This window comes from Ruditapes philippinarum, unplaced genomic scaffold (assembly GCF_026571515.1).
Source record: "Ruditapes philippinarum isolate M1 unplaced genomic scaffold, ASM2657151v2 ctg4455_1_1_1_1, whole genome shotgun sequence".
NCBI classification, from domain to species: domain Eukaryota; kingdom Metazoa; phylum Mollusca; class Bivalvia; order Venerida; family Veneridae; genus Ruditapes; species Ruditapes philippinarum.
Window position 1 is genome coordinate 64,537 of NW_026866981.1, and position 19,645 is coordinate 84,181.

Sequence of the window (19,645 nt, forward strand, 5' to 3'; positions counted from 1 at the left end):
AATTAGATGATCGAAAATGTATAAAGTTGGAAATAATACGTACATATTTTGTTTCTATCCTGTTCAGAATATGTTAATAGTATTTTCTTGTTGATAAAGTGCATTTCCAAAAAACGGGAAAGTGCTGAAAGTGGCAACTCTTTAACAACACCTTTATATAATATCAAACTAAAGATACCATGTTTTGAATATTTGTTCTTGGTAACAGTTTAATTGTTCCATGATTTGGTTATTTCAGCGTGTATGCCTGTAACCAATACGCCAAGGAAGATTTCTTTCGAGCTGGTAATTTTTTCAATCAAATTTTCCAATCATGAAAGTGAACATGAGTATTTGGGAAAGATCCCAGCCAACTGTATATTAAAAATGGCTTCATTTATTTAACAAACATATTTATGGATCATAACCATCTTGTTCACATCAAAGGTGACACTTTTGGCACCGAGGTTACATGCACTAACGCTGTTATTAAAGACATCATAATTGGCATTTTTATCATGTTTACGTAGTTCTGGAGAACATTAATGATTACTATTTCACTACTTTGATTAATGAATATAAGTATGATATCAAATGCAATAACACCATGAATAAATGAATACATGTAATACGATTTTTGTTATCATACCCGTATTTTACTACCATGCACGTGACTAAAAGAAAACAAATCATTGGAGTTTCAAGTTTTATTGAAGAAATATTGTAAAGCACATTTTATTTCTGCTTCATTGCAGAACATGTCAAATTCAACACGTAAATTTATCACATTATATATCACAGAAAAATAAATAATTGTACAATTCGTAAAGCCATAGAAGTTCTATGTACATGCACTGATAATTACATTGTATTCTGTTTATTACACAAATAAATACGAACTTACTAAGTTGTTGAACTGAAGGAACTGTTAATTTGTATTGCACTCTAATGGAAACCTAAATTCATAATTTACATTGACTCGAACGTCTTATAATTATGAATACATTCGAAACTGTCCTAAAAAGTGAATGAAAACAATTACACCACGATTCCAATTTTAAGACATCAAATGTTGATGAAATTGTTTCCAAGTTTTAAGAATGGTTTCATATTTTCAGGTTTGACTGTATCCGCAAAACAACTGAATGATACGAATGTAATCACTTTATTTTTGCACCTATATAAAGTAAGGATTATATAGTTTTCCTCTGTAGGAAAGTGGTTAAATAAAAAAAAGTAGAAAAAAAAAAGAAATGTGAATGTATACATTTAGGTACAACAACATCAGTGGTGTTTCTTGTTACATTTTATGCTGCACTCAGCTTTCAATAATATTAAAAAGTCTAAGAAGTCTACTAGTCAAATACAGCTTCCTTGATGAGGCAATGTACCATTAAATATCCATTCCACATCACACGTTATATTTCAAAACGCGATATTTCAAATATTTTCAGCAGTTCAGACTAATCAACCATACCATTCAGCTACACATCAAGTGCTATAAGTAGATCTAGCCACCTTTTAAGGAAAGCAAAGTAAAATAAAAACAATCAAATAGCTGCTTTGAATGAAAAGAACAAAATATAAAAAATCTATTTAAAAATATCAATTTGCAATCACAGATATGACAAGTAAACCTAATGGCAATGAGACGAATCTTATAAAGTAAAGAGCAATAAATTGAAGACACTTGTAAAATGTTTCTTGAAAATGCTGTAAAATTTGGCGATATACATTATGTATCTAAAGTCATGGCGTTCTCCGTATTACTCCGACGTTCTCCGTGTTACTCCGTCGGCCCTTGTATCTCTTCATCCTCGCCACCAGACTTCGTCTTCATTTCATTCTGCTGTTGCTTAATGAAGTCACTGAAGAACATTATAAAGATGTAGGATAGTTTAATTATAAATATCAAATTACCAAATTTCATATTTGATTTCAACGCAAAAGTTTTAATGAATATTTAAAAAAACGCTTTCAAACGTTCAGTGGCAGTGATGGTCGTAAATCATGATGTAAATGCCTACATGTTACAATAACACATGATAACCAAAATATATTTTCAGACATATCTTTTTAGAAAAGAAACTTACCCAAAATATATTCTTCCTTCTTGTGTATCAGCAAGTCTTGTGACGGCATCCTGTAACTTTGGCTTATTAAATGGCACCGCTAGATCCTAAAATACATGCCAATAATTAAGATATGTTATATGTGGTTTATCAAAAATTTTTTTTTTCAGATAAACAAGTGAAACATGTAAGCGTTCAGATTGAAAAGTCATGTGTAGTCAATACTGAAGATTTATTTTGGCTCTGTTTGTTGTCTGCTTGAGACTTTAATGAATTATTGTCATTCTAACAGAAAATAGGAGGACCCTATGTGAGAGTACATTACACTGGTCGAGCTACTAAATGACAATGCTGTCAAACAATCTTCCTCCTCACTCTGTATACACACGCCCGTTTAACTCACAACGAGTGAAAAATGTCCATCGGTAAAAATGTTGTGAGCAACTTCCGTTCCTCGTTGTGAGCATCCATCTAGGACGTGTGACACGATAAACAAGGTGATTTTTTCATAATTTTTGAAGATTACTGACATTTATGTAAAAATATCGGAATGCAGTTAGCTAGCGATGTGTTTTCCGAGTATGCACATGTAAAGATATTGCCTGTTGGTGGACAATTTGATGGAAATACCGTGCGACGCAGTCACTCGGGGTAGCTGGAAAACTGGAGAGAACTTCTCTCCGGACCATATTTAACATTGAAAACGTCGATTCTTGTGAAGTTTTGTGCACTCTTACCTAAAGCAGATGCCCACAAGTGTTCAGCGTAAATTATTACCTGAAAGTCTTCACAGAAACGAAGATATACGCTTTTTTGCTTTAATCCACGTTGTGAGCACCATAACCTCGTTGTGAGTAAGACAAGCGCAGTGTGTGTCTGGTTTTTATATGTAATTCAGATGGTGAAAACATAATTTTTAATCTACCAAAGCAATTAAACCGTTTTTACACAGCAGCATTTCTTTGCAAGACGTTGCGCATACCCCGAAGGGAGGCATATTAGTTTTGAACTGTCCGTCCGTCAGTCCGTCAATCCGTTCCGAAAACTTTAACATTGGCCATAACTTCCTTATTAGTAAACGGATTTGATTCATATTTGAACGCAACATCCCTTAGCACAAGACCTTCATACGGACCTGTATTTGTTACCTTGACCCCTGAATGGCCTTTACCTTGAAGGTCAAATTGTCCAAAACATTTAAGATTGTCCATAATGTCCTTATTAGTAAATCAATTTAATTCATATTTAGGCACAACACCTCTTTGGACAAGGCCTTCCAACTGACCTATATTCTTTTGACCTTGACCCCTGAATGACCTTCACCTTGAAGGTTAAATTGTCCAAAAACTTAAAAATTGGTCATAATTTCCTTATTAGTATACGAATTCTACTCATATTTGGACACAAACACCCCTTCAGACAAGACCTTCAAACTGATCTGTATTTTTTTACCTTGACCCCTGAATGACTTTCTAGAACATCCAAAAGCTTTAACATTGGTCATAACTTCTTTATTAGTAAGTGGAATTAATTCATATTTGGACACAATGCCCCTTTGGACAAGACCTTCCAACTGACCTATATTTATTTCACCTTGACCTTGAATGACCTTCACATTGAAGATCTAATTGTCAAAAAACAAATAATCTATCTGGTCTATAAATCAAAGGACATATATAGCACCACTTCGGTGGCATTGTCAACTTACCGTGACAGTTCTTGTTCTACACACTTTTGTCAGTCTTCAGCTCAGGATAAACACATGTATTTGTGTGTATCACACAGATTGTGAAATTGTTGAAATATTTCATAAATTCCCCGTGATGCTTCACTCGCCTAAAGCCCACACTATAGTATCCGAAATTAAAATACCTGATTTATCTCCCCTGATTACTTATTCTGTTAATCTGATGACATGTGAATATGAAGAATAATTTTCAACATTTTAGTTGATTTGGACATGGGGGTCGTTGCCCTGGACCTTAAAAAGATTAGAACTACTAGAAAAAACTGTCAGTGATGCATAAAAATCAAAAGAAAAGTTTGGGTCATGGCTCTTGCAAAACATTCTTTTCAAAATCAGCTAACCCAAAATTGTACTAGTGGTGTAACACCTAAGAAGTCAAGAAGTTTTCTAGAAATGCCACTATTTCATGATGAAAATGCTATTTAAATGTCAAACACAGACTGTCATGAGCTTTCTAAAAAAAGACAGTGCAACTAAAATCATGAAAAATGCTCTACAGAGCAAACAAACGCCGAGAACTATTTGAATCTGTTATTATTCGACTATCGTTTTTCGCGAAGGATTACTTATTTAGTGTGTTGTAACTTTTAAACACTACACAAGTATATTCTTAGCTTAATAGATAAATTAATGGTAAATATACCTACGATTTTGCAAATGTTTTGCTGTTTGTGCAAATGCTGGTGAACTAATAAGGGAGGGAAATTATGTATTTAACTGCATCCAGTATACTTCGTGTTGCGAGTTATAAACATGCATGTATTTATCCTGAGCTTCATTCATGTTAGACTGGCCAAGTTATGTAGAAAAAGAAGAACTATTGCAAAAAAAAATATTGTGCAAAAAACGTTTTGATTGCTTTTGGTAGATTGAAAATTGTATTCTCACCATTTGAATTACATATTAAAATCAGACAAGCACTGCGCTTGTCTTGCTCACAACGAGGTTATGGTGCTCACAACGAGGATTAAAAGCAAAAAAGGGTTTATCTTCGTTTCTATGAAGACTTTCAGATAATAATTTAAGCTGAAGACTTGTTGGCATCTGTTTTAGGTTAAAATGCACAAAACTTCACAAAAAACGACGGGGTTTTTAAAGTTAAAAATTTTGGGCCCCCGGGGAAAGGTTCTCTCCAGTTTTTCCAAACTACCCCCAGTGACTGCCCTTTGCAGGGGATTTTTCCATCAAATTTTGCTCCAAAAACCCAACGGGGAATATTTTTAAAATGGTTTTCATTTCTCGGGGAAAACAAAATCGCCCTTTGCTAAAATTTCATTTCCCATATTTTTTTCATTTTAAATGTCTGTTTAAACTTTTAAAAATTATGAAAAACCACCTTTTTTTATCGTGTCACACGTTTTCCCTTTGATGGGTGCTTTACAAGAGGGAAAGGAAGGGGTTTCCACAAAATTTTTTCCGATGGGGCATTTTTTACTCGTTGGAGTTAAACGGGCGTTTATTTCCCTGTATTTTGCTTTTTTCCATTGGGTTGGGGGACAAATTAAAATGGGGAACCAAAAGTTTGGGAAAAAAAAATGCCACGTGTCTTACATGAAATACTATAAATACCATCATACATTAATCTGTGTTTAGATCTGTGTTATTACGAGGCTACCGACAATTCCTTTAACCTGCTGTTTTTATTTAATGGATTTGTCCCATATCAAATTTGTAACAGTCCAAAAAACAAGGGATTTCAATATCAAAATAATATCATTTTAAAGCCTAGCCGGACTGCACGGATATGCAGACTGGTTTGGTCCGGTGCTAATGTCAAAGGCTATGTTATCACTTCCAGTTGAACGGTTCCAGCAGGTTAAGGTTTTAACATTGTTGACTGCCAATAAGAATTATAAAGTGAACAATTTAAACACTGTGTTTTGACAGTTTTGCTCGTTATCTCTTTTTTAATCTAATAAAATTCACGAAAAAACGCCAGCATTTTGGGTTTTGCCTTTTGGCTTAACCAAAAAATTTTATAATTACCCCCAACGGGTTTTTAAAAAAGTCTTCCCCGGGGTCCCCCTTGGGAAAGCTCCATCCGGGTTTTATAATTTTTTTTAGAAATCTAATAATTCCCCATGTCATTCACTACAATTGGGTTTATCTAAAATTAACAAATGGTTCTTTCCTTTTTTTATGGGTGAAAAAGCCGGTTTTTTCCCAAAACATTTCCCCAGTAATTTTCCCTTTAAAATTAACAAAATGGGTTTCCCCTTGAGTCAATTTAAAAAAATTTTGGGTTTTTCGATTTTAATTTTTCTTTTAAATATGCGTAGAAATTCAAACTCTATTGGTACATCCTGTGGAGGAAACAAAATAACTTGTTGAATATTATAAATAATTTTCTTGAATCTTTTTACCCTCTGGACACAAATGGTATATCTGTATGAAACCAAATTTACAGAAATGTCTAGCAACTCTTCTTTTCTATTTATTTGGCTAAATAATTAATAAAAAGATGTACATTATTTTTGTCTACTTTCAGAAACGTTTCAATTTTTGTCTTTATTGGTACGTACATGTAAAACAATTTTGCGCGATATCTTTATTTTCATTGTGACAATATTAAAAAAAAACGGGAAACAAACATAACATACTGTAAGATCTAACTCCTCTAGTTCACTGCTGTCTCCATTGTTGACAGCCGTTGCAAGAGCAATAGCCCCGGCTGTTGTTAATATATTGTTCCCGATCTGAAAGAGAAAAGCAATGCATTCTGGATAGAATTAAGTTCCTACCAAATGTATTCCCAAAAACAAAAACCAGGTCGAAATTTTTGTTATAGAAATGAATATACACATACAAAATTAGCTTAGAAACAGATTTGTTAATGCAATTCACCAGCTATATCTGTCTATTCACATATCATGTTTAAAGTTATACAATCATGAATTTGATAAAAACTCTAATATTAACTATGTACTTACGCTAATTTTTCTTATATTATCATTTGATGCGATCATCCTTGCGATTTTCATAGCAGTATCTGCGGTCAGTCTGTTACCACTGATGTCAAGTTCCACCAAAGAGTTATTTGAAATCATGGCGTCCGCGACTGCAGCGCCACCTTCTGGACCAAAACCATTCCAGCTGATGTCACAAGATTTTAACCGCACGTTCTCCTAGATTCAAATTAAAAAATGAAACAAAATATTAGTTCTTTGTTTCTTTTTTTCTCTTGTGATCTCTTCAACTAATTGAACTTAAATTAAAAACAGAATCGCGACATTTAGTGAAATAACTTTTACAAGTTGTCTTTATCGAAAATGGTCTTATTACGGCATTGTTTGTGAAAATATAATCAATTTATGTTTTACGCTCAAATATTTCTATATACTCGTCTAATTAAGTTTTTAAATGATTGTTGTACTTCAATTTAATGACTGAACAGAACATTTCAATGTTATAATACGTATAATCCTACTCACCCCAATTCCCTTGGCTACGGCTATTGCACCTTTTTCCTCGAAAATTGTGCGTTTCCAGCCTAAGATCAAGTAAATTCTAAAATGGGCATTGGGGACCTTTAAAAAAAAGATTTTTTAAACAACCAAACTAAATTTTTCCCCGGGGAAACATTCTAAAAAATTTCTGCAATTGTTATAAATCTAGGTACATATGTGTTTAGAATTTTTGAAGATTTTTTCTTATTTTAAAAAGGAAGCATAGTTTCTATCATATTTCAAAATAAATTAATCATAAATTATTCAAATCACTATTTTTTTCTTTATATAACGTAACATAGAATATCTTACTTATGGCGGGTCCTAATATTTCTCCGGCTTCAGATCCGAACATATTCCGTGATAAGTATAGTTCTTTGAGATATTTGGCATTCTGAAAAGCCGATTTGACAATATATTATTTGTACGGGTATTACAGAAAAATTATACATTCACGGTAAATCATGAACTGATATTTCCTGACATGCGCATCTGTTAATGATTAAAATAACTTTTTTGCGTTAAAAGGTTATAACAATATGTTATTTGTATAATTGTACGGAACATATACAAGTATAAAAGAAAAACATATATTTTGTTACCATAGTTTATTTTTTACATGATTGTTATATTTATAACTGAACCGTGTATTATTTGGGTTACCTCTAGTGCGTCTGCAAAAATTGGGGCGGGGTTTTTCCCCAAAGAAAATTTTGTAATGTTTTTGAAATTTTTTTATGCCATGGTAAAAGGGGGTGTTAAAATTTCATATGTAAAATTTTCCCCCATAAAAATTTTCCTTCCCTTATTTTTTAAAAAAACAAAAAGCTGTCAGTAGGGCAAGGGGGTGCTTGACTCTTCACAAGGGCTTTTGGGGCATGTAGGTTTTAAAAAAAAGCCTGGATAATGTAGAAAATTTTTTTAAGTTTCAACTTTTTCCAAAAAACCATGTTAGAGATTTTGGAATTCGGGGGAGTGGGTTTCCCGTTATTCCTTCTAAATAAAAGGGGTTTAAGTTTCAAAAACCCCTTCCCTTTAGTAATTTCGAAGTGCACTTAAAACGCCGACACCTTGGTGAGTATAACAGCACTTTTCTTCCTCGAATAGTCGAGCTAAAAATGATTTCCATTTATTTTGTAGTTATATTATATAACATAAACTTTGAATACAGAAGTCACACCGTAGCTGCTTGAAAAGTTGAATAGTAACAGAAATACATGTTCCAAATAGAAATATTATTGTTTTACATGAAAGAAAGGTATGAGCTCCCTACAGTTAGCAGATAATGCAACACGTAAAGGCAGGATCAGCAAATATGCGATACGCTATGCGAGGTTCATGTACTTCAAGATTACTAAGAATGCCAAAATACATGTATGTATATTTTGATATTTGTACTTTCTAAAGTTGAGTTTATTTGTGACTCACCTGAAAGATCTAACTTCCTCAATCCGGCATTAACTGACAACATTTTACACATACATTGTGCTCCTACTGTGCCAAGTTTATTGTCAGATAGTACCTGAAAAATAAGGTATTACTGAAAATTATAATACTGCGCAGGTTTGTTTGATAAGTGTGGCGTTTATATAAACTTTATACACGGCTATTGTGAATTTATAAAGTACAATGTAATTTCCTTTTTTTCTCAAATACAGTAAGTTTGCTGTATATAAAGATTCTTGACAATGTTATTTATGCATATAGGGTCATATAACCTGTCAAAAATCTTTACAACTAATAGAATATTAATATTATAAAATCGTTCGATATTCAGGTAAAGTTTACCCTTAGCTCGCTGGCGGCAATCGATTGCACCCATGCAGCCAGTGCAGACAAAGATCTGCCGGTACATATATGCTGACTTATCATGGTCTGCACTGTTCGCTATTTAGTCAGTACATATCTTTTTGGTGCTTTTCCATTTCAAATTATGACAGCGCAACAATTGTGCGTGAAAGTATTTAAATAAGTACACTGTATATGAAATTTTCCAAAACATTTGTTCATGTCATAAATAACTAAAAACTACACGACTGTTCTATTCAATTCCTACCAGACAGTTATTTCATGACCGTCACATCATTTATAGCCATTTTATAACAGTTTCATACACATGTATTCCTTTACTAGCCAATCATTTCACGAGCGTTGCATTCATTTACTAGTTATATGCATGTATATTTTTTTAAATTTCTTATGAATTAAAAACAAATATCAATAATTTCACTCACCAATTCTGTGATATAGTCATTTTCCTCTAACATTCGGGCCATTGCCAGCCCACCATCTCCCTCTATCCAGTTCCCTTGCAGATTCAGTTTCTCCAGAGTTATGTTGTCCTAAACAACAACAATAGCAACAACATTAGCAACACTAAAATACGAATTCAAAATTTTGTTGATATGTATATAATAAAATTAGTCTGCATTCATTTGCGTATACTTGATATTTTGCTTAGTAAGTATCGATTATTGTTCATGTATTTGAAGAATAGGGAAAAAAATTACACTAAGTAAAGATAGAATTAACAATTAGATGTTTAAAACCAAATTACCAAGTGGATTCATAAAAGCAAATAACTATAGACCCATAACATCAAATCACCAAGAAGATCACAACATTAAATTACAAGGTAGACCAATAAAGACGAATCACAAGGTAGATTACCAAGTGGATCTACAAAGTCACTTACTGTTTAAGAGAATAACCTTATATAAACATATACATACAAGTTTCATACTTACCCTTAAAACAAGAGCAATAGCTTTAGTGGCGCTAGATCCTAACCCGTGGAACCTCATCGTTATTTCGTTATCTGTTATATGACGTTTTATATATGATACAGGGACCAGTCCCATTCTGCTGCACACCTTGTCATAGTACGACCGACCGGACGGGTCGTGGTTTCGAACCTCCTTCATCATTTCATCTAAAATAATAACACACTGGTGATGAATAATATATATGTGTATGTAAACATTAGCCGTCATTAAATGTATTTGTTGTTACAACAGGTGAAACAAAACACTTAAATATTGGTAAACGCACATCACAGTCAATACGGGACCAGCTTGTAGAAAAGATAAAGGACAATTTCAAAATTTAAAAAAAAATCTTGTGTTTTTTATGGGGGTATTTGGTTTCAAACACTCACTTCATTCTTCAGCATAGCAGTCCCATATGACGTGACTTATATTAATTTACGATTATATTGAAGTGTTAGCAAAGGGAAAAACACGAAAAGAACTCCATAAATATAAAACAGGAGGTGACATTTAAACTGGCATGTGTTAAGCAAATTTCTTAATATAAAAGACACTGGATCAAATTCCTTGAATAAGACTTATGCAAATATTAGAAGTGATTTTAGCCGAGTATTGAGCAAATAAAATAATTAACTGGTGCCGCTTAATTAATAGAAGTCACACAGAATAATAATAGATTGAAATGTATACCAAAGTGTAAGAGAGAAAAGCATGTTTAATATATGAATGCATGAAGATTTAAAAGAACATATTATAATGATAGAAAATGATCAGTGTTATACAAAATACACAATGAATAGAACAATTAAACAACTGCAAAAAAAACACCGAAAAAATCGAGTGTCAAGAAAGTGAAGTAAGATACCAAAATCCCATGAAATGCTTGTATAGAAAAAGAATCAAGTTCTGTTCTTACTCTTTTTAGCTGAAATAGTGTTAATTTCAATCAGTACAAAACATAAGAGTCAGTATTGTTTGAATATTATTTTTTCTTGTACACTATGTTAATAGTGTTTAAATGTAAGTTTTAGAAACATTATTTAAGAATTAAGTAAAGAATGTGTAATATATTGTATTAGAGATGTCTTCAGATAGACTAGTACCCTATGTTATGTTCGCCGATTATTATTATTATTGTTATTATTATTATATACCACTTTACAATCATGCAGTCATGCAATGAAACTATAAATGTTTTCTATCAAAACTATACATGATAACAATAACTGCTTAGCAAATAATCATGTACTCTAAATGAATATACATGTATATCACTTGAACTAATAAGACATAAATACAACACTGTCTAGAGAAAACTAGACTGATCAATAAGGGAAGGACACTGAGGCATAAGTGGACTATGTTGCCCGATTCTCTGTGAAGTGAAATACCAGCAAAGCCAAATTCTGCCCGCCGTAATTCTGCCACCGTAATACTAGCCTACCATTTTAATTATTCTACCATATCCGTGCTTTTGCTGTGTTCTCGAAATTTGACTTTTAAATATAGGATCAGCTTTTTATATAGCACAATTCCGATATTGACAAAAAACTATTGACAAACTGTATTATTGCATAAATACATTGAACGTTCTCATGACCTATAGACAAGCTAAAATTTACTATATGTGTATCAATTATCACTGCCAAATTGTTTAAATTGTCGGATTTTGATTTTTCTTATTCCGTTGGCTTGTTATCACCACTCTTAAGAAATTTTACGAGTAAACAAAATCTATTGTAGGAGAAAATCTTATAACGATAAGTCGCAAGTTACTTGAAGCATACTCCTAATACATAGAGTTTCCTCAAAAGTCGAGAATGAATTTGTTAATACGCTTATTTATTTTCAAGCCTTTGTCCATCCCTTTTATACTACAATACCATAGTGATGTGATATTTACTTACCTTTTTTATCTAAAATATATTCCAAATACGCAAATAAAACAATTAAAATAATTTAAATATGGTTACTCAGGAAAGAATGACGGTTCCCTTGAAACGGAGACTTAAAATGTTTCACTTGCCAACATGCAGGAGGTCGTAAAATAAGTGAAAACGGAAACGTTTCATTACATGCAACAATCACATGCTTAGTTTAATTTCAAGTCGGGAAAATGGTTAAACGTCAAAAAGCTATAGATCAAGTGGTCGAGAATAAAAGCTCATTTACATCAGTTGAATAATTAACCATTTGTAGACGTCATTCTAACTACTTAATTATAACACAGAAAGGATAGGGTTTCCAATTGCAGAAATATCTTCTACTTGACCAGTGATCTGTCCGTCGATTTTCAATAAGTTATATCAAATTTGATCCTTTCACATACAGTTCCTTTTGAAATTTAAAATAAGAAAACATAAAGCGTTATTTCAACCCGCAAATGTAATACATTTACGTATATGGCCTAAGCAAAATTATTGTAGATATATTCTAAAATAAAATAAAAAAAGCAAATCGCTAAATCGCACAGGTTGTAAACTCACCTTCTATTTCAAGATCAGTATCCCAGTCTTCTTCAGCGTCTACTGTCTCCACGGTAACCTGCTGATATTCTGGTTCTATGTCCGATTCCTCGTCGGCGTCACCTTCAACTATATCAGGAGGTTGTTCCTTTAGTTCGGTAATAAGAATGTCCGGTTCTTGTTGTTCAGTGTGCTCTTGGATTTCCTCCTCATGGGGCGGTTCGGGAGCGTCGTCTTTATTTGCGGGAGTACGCACGAGCATTGCGCGTGTCATGTTCTTTGGCATTCGCGTTGAATTCACCGATTTACGATCATCCATTTCTGACTTTCTCCCAGAATCATCCATTATATCAATTTGTACGCGCCTTTCGGTTTGAGAGCCAGAATCTTCCTCCGCAACGGATTCAAGGAAACTTTGCTGTCTTTCTACCTTTTAACAATAGAACAAACTTTAAGAAACTTGTACAATTTTATAAAATTATTGTAGCATATTTTACGACAGTTTTAAACGAACATAAAGACACTATATAGTGTAGTTTCTAAACATTTTCCAATAGGTATAATCCTTGTACTTTATCGTTTTTTTCTATTGAAATTATTCATAACTTTAATAGATTTTTAAATTGGTTTTCCCTCTCGGGTGTCGTTGTGTTAGTAAAACTATTTTAATTCTACTACAAATTACTATAAAACCAAACTTACACTCCAAGTAAACTGTTAAAGTGAAATTAATCCACAATATCTGACACATGTTATGTTCTACAACATTTGTTTAAAAGTCGAACAATTAATGTTCCGTCAAGGTAAACCATTTGACTTGCAATAAGTGACAGCATTGTATACTTAAAAGAAATCAAATTTCATATTCTTGTTTGTTGAGGTTCACAATAAAATCTACTAGGGGGAATTATTCACTATTTCATACCCACTGTCATGTTATACAGATGTTTTATCATAAAATGTTAAAGCAAGTAAATATTGATTTAAAGGAACCTTAGTGTTGTAGAGTGATGATTTATTTGTCCAAGAAATTGGCAAATAAAACACGGTAACGTATTTGATTTTGTTTTGAAAGCTGAAAATGGGTTAAATGATGAAAAAGAAAAGCAAACAATGTAGCTGGAGTTCTGTGTATGAGGCAACGTATACCGAATTATAACGTTTACAGAATGTCTGATTCTTTTCGTTACCCTATTTAAATTTGGCCTCTTGCTGAACTATGGATATTTTTAGCTAACTTTAATCCAAATCACGGTACATGTTAATTGTACAAATAGAATTAACATTTGCAGTATTTGAAAATATTCTAAAAGAGAAATTTGACTTTACATGGTCATCGCTAAATCAGTCTATAATTATAACAGGAAACGTGTTTATTTTCACTCCCTTTCCCTCTTCGAGACAAAATGCAACAAAAACAAATTATATGTCAATTGAATTTCAGAAGTGTTCTTATTTTTCTTATCTCAAGAAAGAAAAGACTTCCTCCTTATGAGATTCTTAATAATATAAGGCATGGATTTAATCAATTGAGTAGTTCATACAATGAAGCTGTTCATTAACATGTAATTTCGCTTTATATTTGAAAAATCAAAGGGGTATAAGCTTGCGATTTTACAAACATAAAATATCCCTTTATCAATTTGACAAGCTTTCCATTAAGTCAATGCACATAGTGTAATAAAATTGCGCATTATTCAGCTCGAGTGAAAATTTAGACTTTCTTAAACCAGGATTGATTGTGTAGCTAAAATGTTTTCTAAAGTGATTGACAGGTGATAGTATTATTCAATCGATTGATTAATCAATTTAAATCTTTTATCAGAGCGCTACTTGATTTCTTTTGTGCGAAATGCATGTTAAGTGAAATGAATGTTGGTAATAAATGAACTTCCCTTGCAAAGAACATTTGCAATAATGCCAAAACAAACTTGTTTTTAAAGACAGACCATAACATTATAACTAAGAATGAAAAATCAAACATTGATAATACATGTTTCATTTTCTGTCTTTTATTATTGATATTAAATAAAAATATGATGTTAGTAACGACATTAAATGTTTAAGTATAGTTGTCAATGATTACTGAACATTTGCTTGTTTCCTGGCAATGCCCGTACCACTTTTCTTATTATGGTACCGAGTGATGAGGTGGGTGAGGGTCTCATATTGACATTAGAATACTAGTGTTAGGTCAATGATAAATCATTGTTAATTTGTTAAGTTTTAAAAACAACATTCCATCTTGCCGGACTTTTTGAAATATAGTTAATATATGATTATAAAAGTTAATTACCAACCATTTAAAGCATTAAAGCAGAACGGCATATCAGGTCGGGATCTTATTATCAGTTATGGAAGTGGGAGAAGGGGGGCGTCATAAAAGGAAATAAGAAATAAATCAACCAACCATATAAAGCAAAAAGGCATTTAAGGTCGGGAACTAATTATCATGAATGGAGGTTGAGGGATGTGGCGATTCAAGCAACATGGCACATTTTACGCATTCTAGCTTTCATTACCCAACACCAACTTTGTTAGAACATAAGGCCAGTATTAGGCGTTTATCTAGCATTATGCAATAAATAAGTTATTACCCGTCACCAAATATTTGTTCATCCCATACACGTGTAGGTTATAAGCATACATAAAGCACGTAAATCACGTGTATAAGTACAATACTTACAAGAGAAAGTTCGGTATCTCCTCTATCCATATTGAAATATCGAAAATCCTTTAACAAATCAAGCAGAAAAACAAATCTTAACATGCGTGCTTCTGTTAATAATTCATTAAAATTCATTATAATATTTTACAAACTTACCTCGTTCACTATAGTTTCTACACAGATCGAGAAGATACATGTATTTTGTTTTGTGCATTGCTTCCTATATGAAAGCAGATACTATATTAGATGATTTCTTAAGATTTGTGCAGACATGAAAGGGCATTGTCTCATATTTCAGAACAAAACAACACACTATGTCTTAGAAAAGTTAAACCAAAGTTCTGTAATTTTACAGCGTCTACAACCGTATATATAGGCGAACTTTCTTTTCAGATCTGCTAAAAGACATACTTGCAAGATCAAAATAAAACTAATGTTTTTTTAGTTTTATTTCAATGTGAAAGAAAGTCGTAAGGAAAAAGTCAATATTATGTGCGTGTTTCAAACAGATTAATCGTCCTTTAAATTTCGATCATCCAAATATAATAAAAACAGAACGAGACAGAATTGCTCTTTTCTTCTCTGCATGTTAAACAACAATTTGAAAAGAAAAGAAATGAGCCGCGTCACGACAAAACCAACATAGTGGGTTTGCGACCAGCATGGATCCAGACCAGTCTGCGCATCCGCGCAGTCTGATCAGGATCCATGTTGTTCGCTATCAGTTTCTCTATTTGTTATAGGGTTGGTAAGCGAACAGCGTGGATCCTGATCAGACTGCGCGGATGCGCAGGCTGGTCTGGATCCATGCTGGTCGCAAACCCACTATGTTGGTTTTGTCGTGACGCGGCTCAAATGAGGTTTAAGTTAACAAAATGATCTTTGTCTTTATTTAGGCGTTGGTATAAATATATACATGTATGTATAATTTCATGTGTAAAGTTGATGATTTTTCCCACTTTTTAAATATATTGTTAAACGAAGGAGCATGTTTCGAAGTAAGATTACAAAGTGTTTACTGTTAACTGTATGATAACTATTTACAATTATTATTATCTGTATTTAAGTATATTTCGATCATAAACATGTTGAATTGTAAACGTGAATTAATATTAATTTCCTTTCTGACCATGTAATATAATTATGTTATATAATAGAAAAAATACTCGGATTTCAAATTTTCTGGGTCTAATAAAATAAACTGCAAACTGCATAATGGTACAATTAAGATTGTTCATGGATTTAGCAATAACTTTGAAAGTAAATTCTAGGTTTGTGTACTATAAACATTTAAAAGTGGAATATTTCATTTACGTAGACTTAGACTTTAAATGAGCGTAGAATCTCAAAACTTAACTTAAAAATGTGTTAACTTTATGACACAGATGTTCAATGAAATTCAAATAAACTACCAAAAGAAAAAAAGAGACATAAATTGTCTTTGATCTTAGAAGATCACTATATAGGTCAATACAAACCTTTAAATATTGATAGAAATAAAGTAAGCAGCTTAAAAAGGCAAATCGTCTTACGTAATCGATTACCATTAAACGATTCTAAATACCATAGATCCATTCCTTTCACTTTGGACGATTAAAAGAACCATTCCATTATGTAACATGTTTAGATTTTCAATCAAGAATTCCACTTAACCATTTAGTATGATCGATTTATATCGTAAATGTTTTTAAACAGAGTTCAATTGCAAGATGAATTATTTTAAGGGTATGACTTGTTTATTTGAAAAAAATCACTTTAAAATCTTGTAGAAAAGATTTACACTTCACAGTCTGCCGTTTTTAGAAAAATATAAGGAGGTGTGTCTAATTATCAGTAAACAGTAAAGCACTACATAAAAGTCAGTGTATAAAATAGATAAAAACGGCTTTCATGACAGATGTTTTCTGGAAAAAAAATCTTATCTATGAACGGCGACAGGTTTTCTATATCATGATCTTTATTTGGAGATGGTCTTTGAACACCGGTTTTCCTGTAACTGGTAATATGCACAACATACACCGGATTTACTATATAACGGACGTATATCTTACTGTAAATTTTGACTCTAATGATTTCAGTGGTTGCAAATTCAATTGTATAGTCGGTTGTTGATTTTTGTATTTGTTAAAAACAAACAAGCCCAAAAATGCTTGTCAAAACAGTGTAATGTTACATTGAACATGATACGTGTGATCGTTCTTATCTATTAGCTTACATTGTGACCAAAAATCAACAATTCACCGTTAAAATAGGCTTATCAAATGTCGATCTTTACTGGGTGACGACCTTATAATAGAAACATTTACACTTGTTTAAATATTTACATATCTTATCCAAGTCCTGGCATATCTACACAAAGCTGCTAATTGATTTTATGTTTTGTTATAATCATCAGAAAGATAAGTTTGTTAAATATGAATTACCTCAATTCTAATTCTAATATCATTTTCCGATCTACAAGTCAAGCAATATTTTTTATCAGACATGTACATTTTGAAAATATTCCCAGTTCAAACAAAGTGTGAAATAATATTTGCAGAAGACCCTGTAATGGGCAATACACTTTAAGATATTACAAACTTGAAATATTAAAGTACACATATTTTGATATTACGACAAAAATGGTATTAAATGTCTTATTTTCCCAGCATTAACGAGACCAAGCGTGTTCAACATGTTACTACGATAATGCAGACGACACATGTGTTAAAACAAGAAAATACATGAAGCAAAAGGATTGTAAAGCTGTGAAATTACTTAAATAAGACGTGCTTTAATAAAAGTGATTTTGTGTTTATATCGATATCATGAATCCTTCTTCTGTAAAACATTGAACTACATTAGAATACTGTATACATAGCTAGCACGTGCATGTAACCACGCGGTTGTATATAAATAGCAACGAGTCTTAATTGAATACATCAAAATCTAGCTGATCATAAAAAAGATGAATACCTTAGGCGTGGCCGTTCCTGTAGAAGAGTCCTCCCGGAACTCCAGGGTCGGGCCATTTTGTCCACTCATTTTGCTTAAGTCCACTAAAATGTTCCTTATATCCCAGATTCGTTATAGTTTACATGACATTCGCACCGGTAAATAACCACAAATCAAAATTTTCATCATTGAATATCATATTGTCAACCAATTTATATCATGTTAGATTATATTAGATTAGAAACTTATCAGCAACGTTCCTTCATTAAGTTTCTGTCTGTCAAACGAACCTTCTCTTTTCGTTATATACGGCAGTACAAATTATACACTTGAATTACATTAACAAGCTTTATATATACGAGTCACAATGACGGTATTAAATCTTAGATATGACTACCGTATGTAAGTATAAACTGTTTAAGATTAAAGATTTAACCCAAACCAATAGGCAACCCTGAAAGGCGTATATCGGAGATCGATATAAACCCTATATAACACTTTAAATAGGGACCTGTGTATAATAAGGCTTAGTTATATAAAAAGTCAATCATCGTCGCAACTTTTTTAAATGTAAGATGACTTTACACGATTATATTTTTATAAGACGGAAATACGTCGGTCTTGTAAAACTTGCATGTACAGAAATGCATGTACGGTAAATGAATACTGTTGTAAACATATATAAGCATAAACATTGTTACTAATATATACATCAGTCTAAAACACATCTTCCTAATTATTTATTTTATATAACTAAGAAAGCAATTTTGCATAGACACAACCGTCTCTGTGGCGCAATCGGTTAGCGCGTTCGGCTGTTAACCGAAAGGTTGGTGGTTCAAGCCCACCCAGGGACGTCAATTCTTTTGTTTACATTTTCGCAATTTAAGTTTTTTTATTCAAATGTTTTGTATAAAGAAAACAGTATATCTTTTTACTCAAGAAAAAATGGTATAGAAACATATATTAATGAAAATCAAAATGTGTGTGATGTTACGTTGACGACGATTTCTATTTAATTGTTTCTCTAAGACAGATTATATGCGATATGCGAAATTACATCAAATTAATTACGAGATAGCATGAGATTTTTAAAAATAACCCCAGATTGTTAACGAAATGTCATCTGACTGTATAAGAGATAATATTAGACCTACAATAAAGAAAAAAAATCTGCTTATAACGAACTCATTGCAGGGACAAGCAATTTGTACTTTATATCAGGAGTTCCTTGTAAAAACATGTAAATTAGTTCCTTATATCAGAGGCTTTTAACTCATTTATAACGAACCGAACGTTTACATAATCTTCCATTCTAATTAAGATGTACAAAAGAAATTGTTTTTTAAAACTCCTCTAAGATTATGATTATCATCTCATTTCTATTGTAATATAGAAAAAAACCCTGAAATTATTCATGTTTATTGATATAGGATACTAACATGTTGTACAAAATGTATTCATAATAAAACAAAGGCGCCAAAAATCAAAATGAAGAGTACTAATGTATGTATAAGTTTGAACATGATTTGCATAGATAAATATCAGTCCTCGATTGCGTACATG

At 32.2% G+C, this 19,645-nt stretch overlaps 1 protein-coding gene and 1 non-coding gene across 2 annotated transcripts; one reads left to right on the forward strand and one right to left on the reverse strand.

The window, feature by feature from the left end:
- Nucleotides 1-671: 671 nt before the first annotated feature.
- Nucleotides 672-18,490, reverse strand: LOC132734401 (leucine-rich repeat-containing protein 74B-like). Its single transcript, XM_060721140.1, has 14 exons — nt 18,101-18,490; nt 15,164-15,211; nt 12,499-12,907; nt 9,992-10,176; nt 9,479-9,586; nt 8,600-8,766; nt 7,908-7,935; nt 7,518-7,638; nt 7,230-7,288; nt 6,729-6,923; nt 6,399-6,494; nt 6,045-6,101; nt 2,073-2,158; nt 672-1,847 (listed from the first exon to the last, which is right to left on the reverse strand). The coding sequence occupies exons 1-14, from the start codon at nt 18,167-18,169 to the stop codon at nt 1,766-1,768; spliced, it is 1,710 nt and encodes a 569-aa protein (XP_060577123.1). The 5' UTR covers nt 18,170-18,490; the 3' UTR covers nt 672-1,765.
- Nucleotides 18,491-18,862: 372 nt separating this feature from the next.
- Nucleotides 18,863-18,936, forward strand: Trnan-guu (transfer RNA asparagine (anticodon GUU)). Its single transcript has one exon. It is a non-coding gene; the product is annotated as a tRNA-Asn (tRNA).
- Nucleotides 18,937-19,645: the final 709 nt, after the last annotated feature.

Coding starts and splice junctions, on each gene's coding strand:
- LOC132734401 (XM_060721140.1), bottom strand. CDS start 18,169: ATGAGTGGACAAAATGGCCCGACCCTGGAGTTCCGGGAGGACTCTTCT. Junction 10,177..12,498: donor TACTGATCTTGAAATAGAAG/GTGAGTTTACAA, acceptor TTATTATTTTAG/ATGAAATGATGAAGGAGGTT. Junction 2,159..6,044: donor AAAGAAAAATTAAAATCGAA/AAACCCAAAATT, acceptor CATGTATTTTAG/GATCTAGCGGTGCCATTTAA.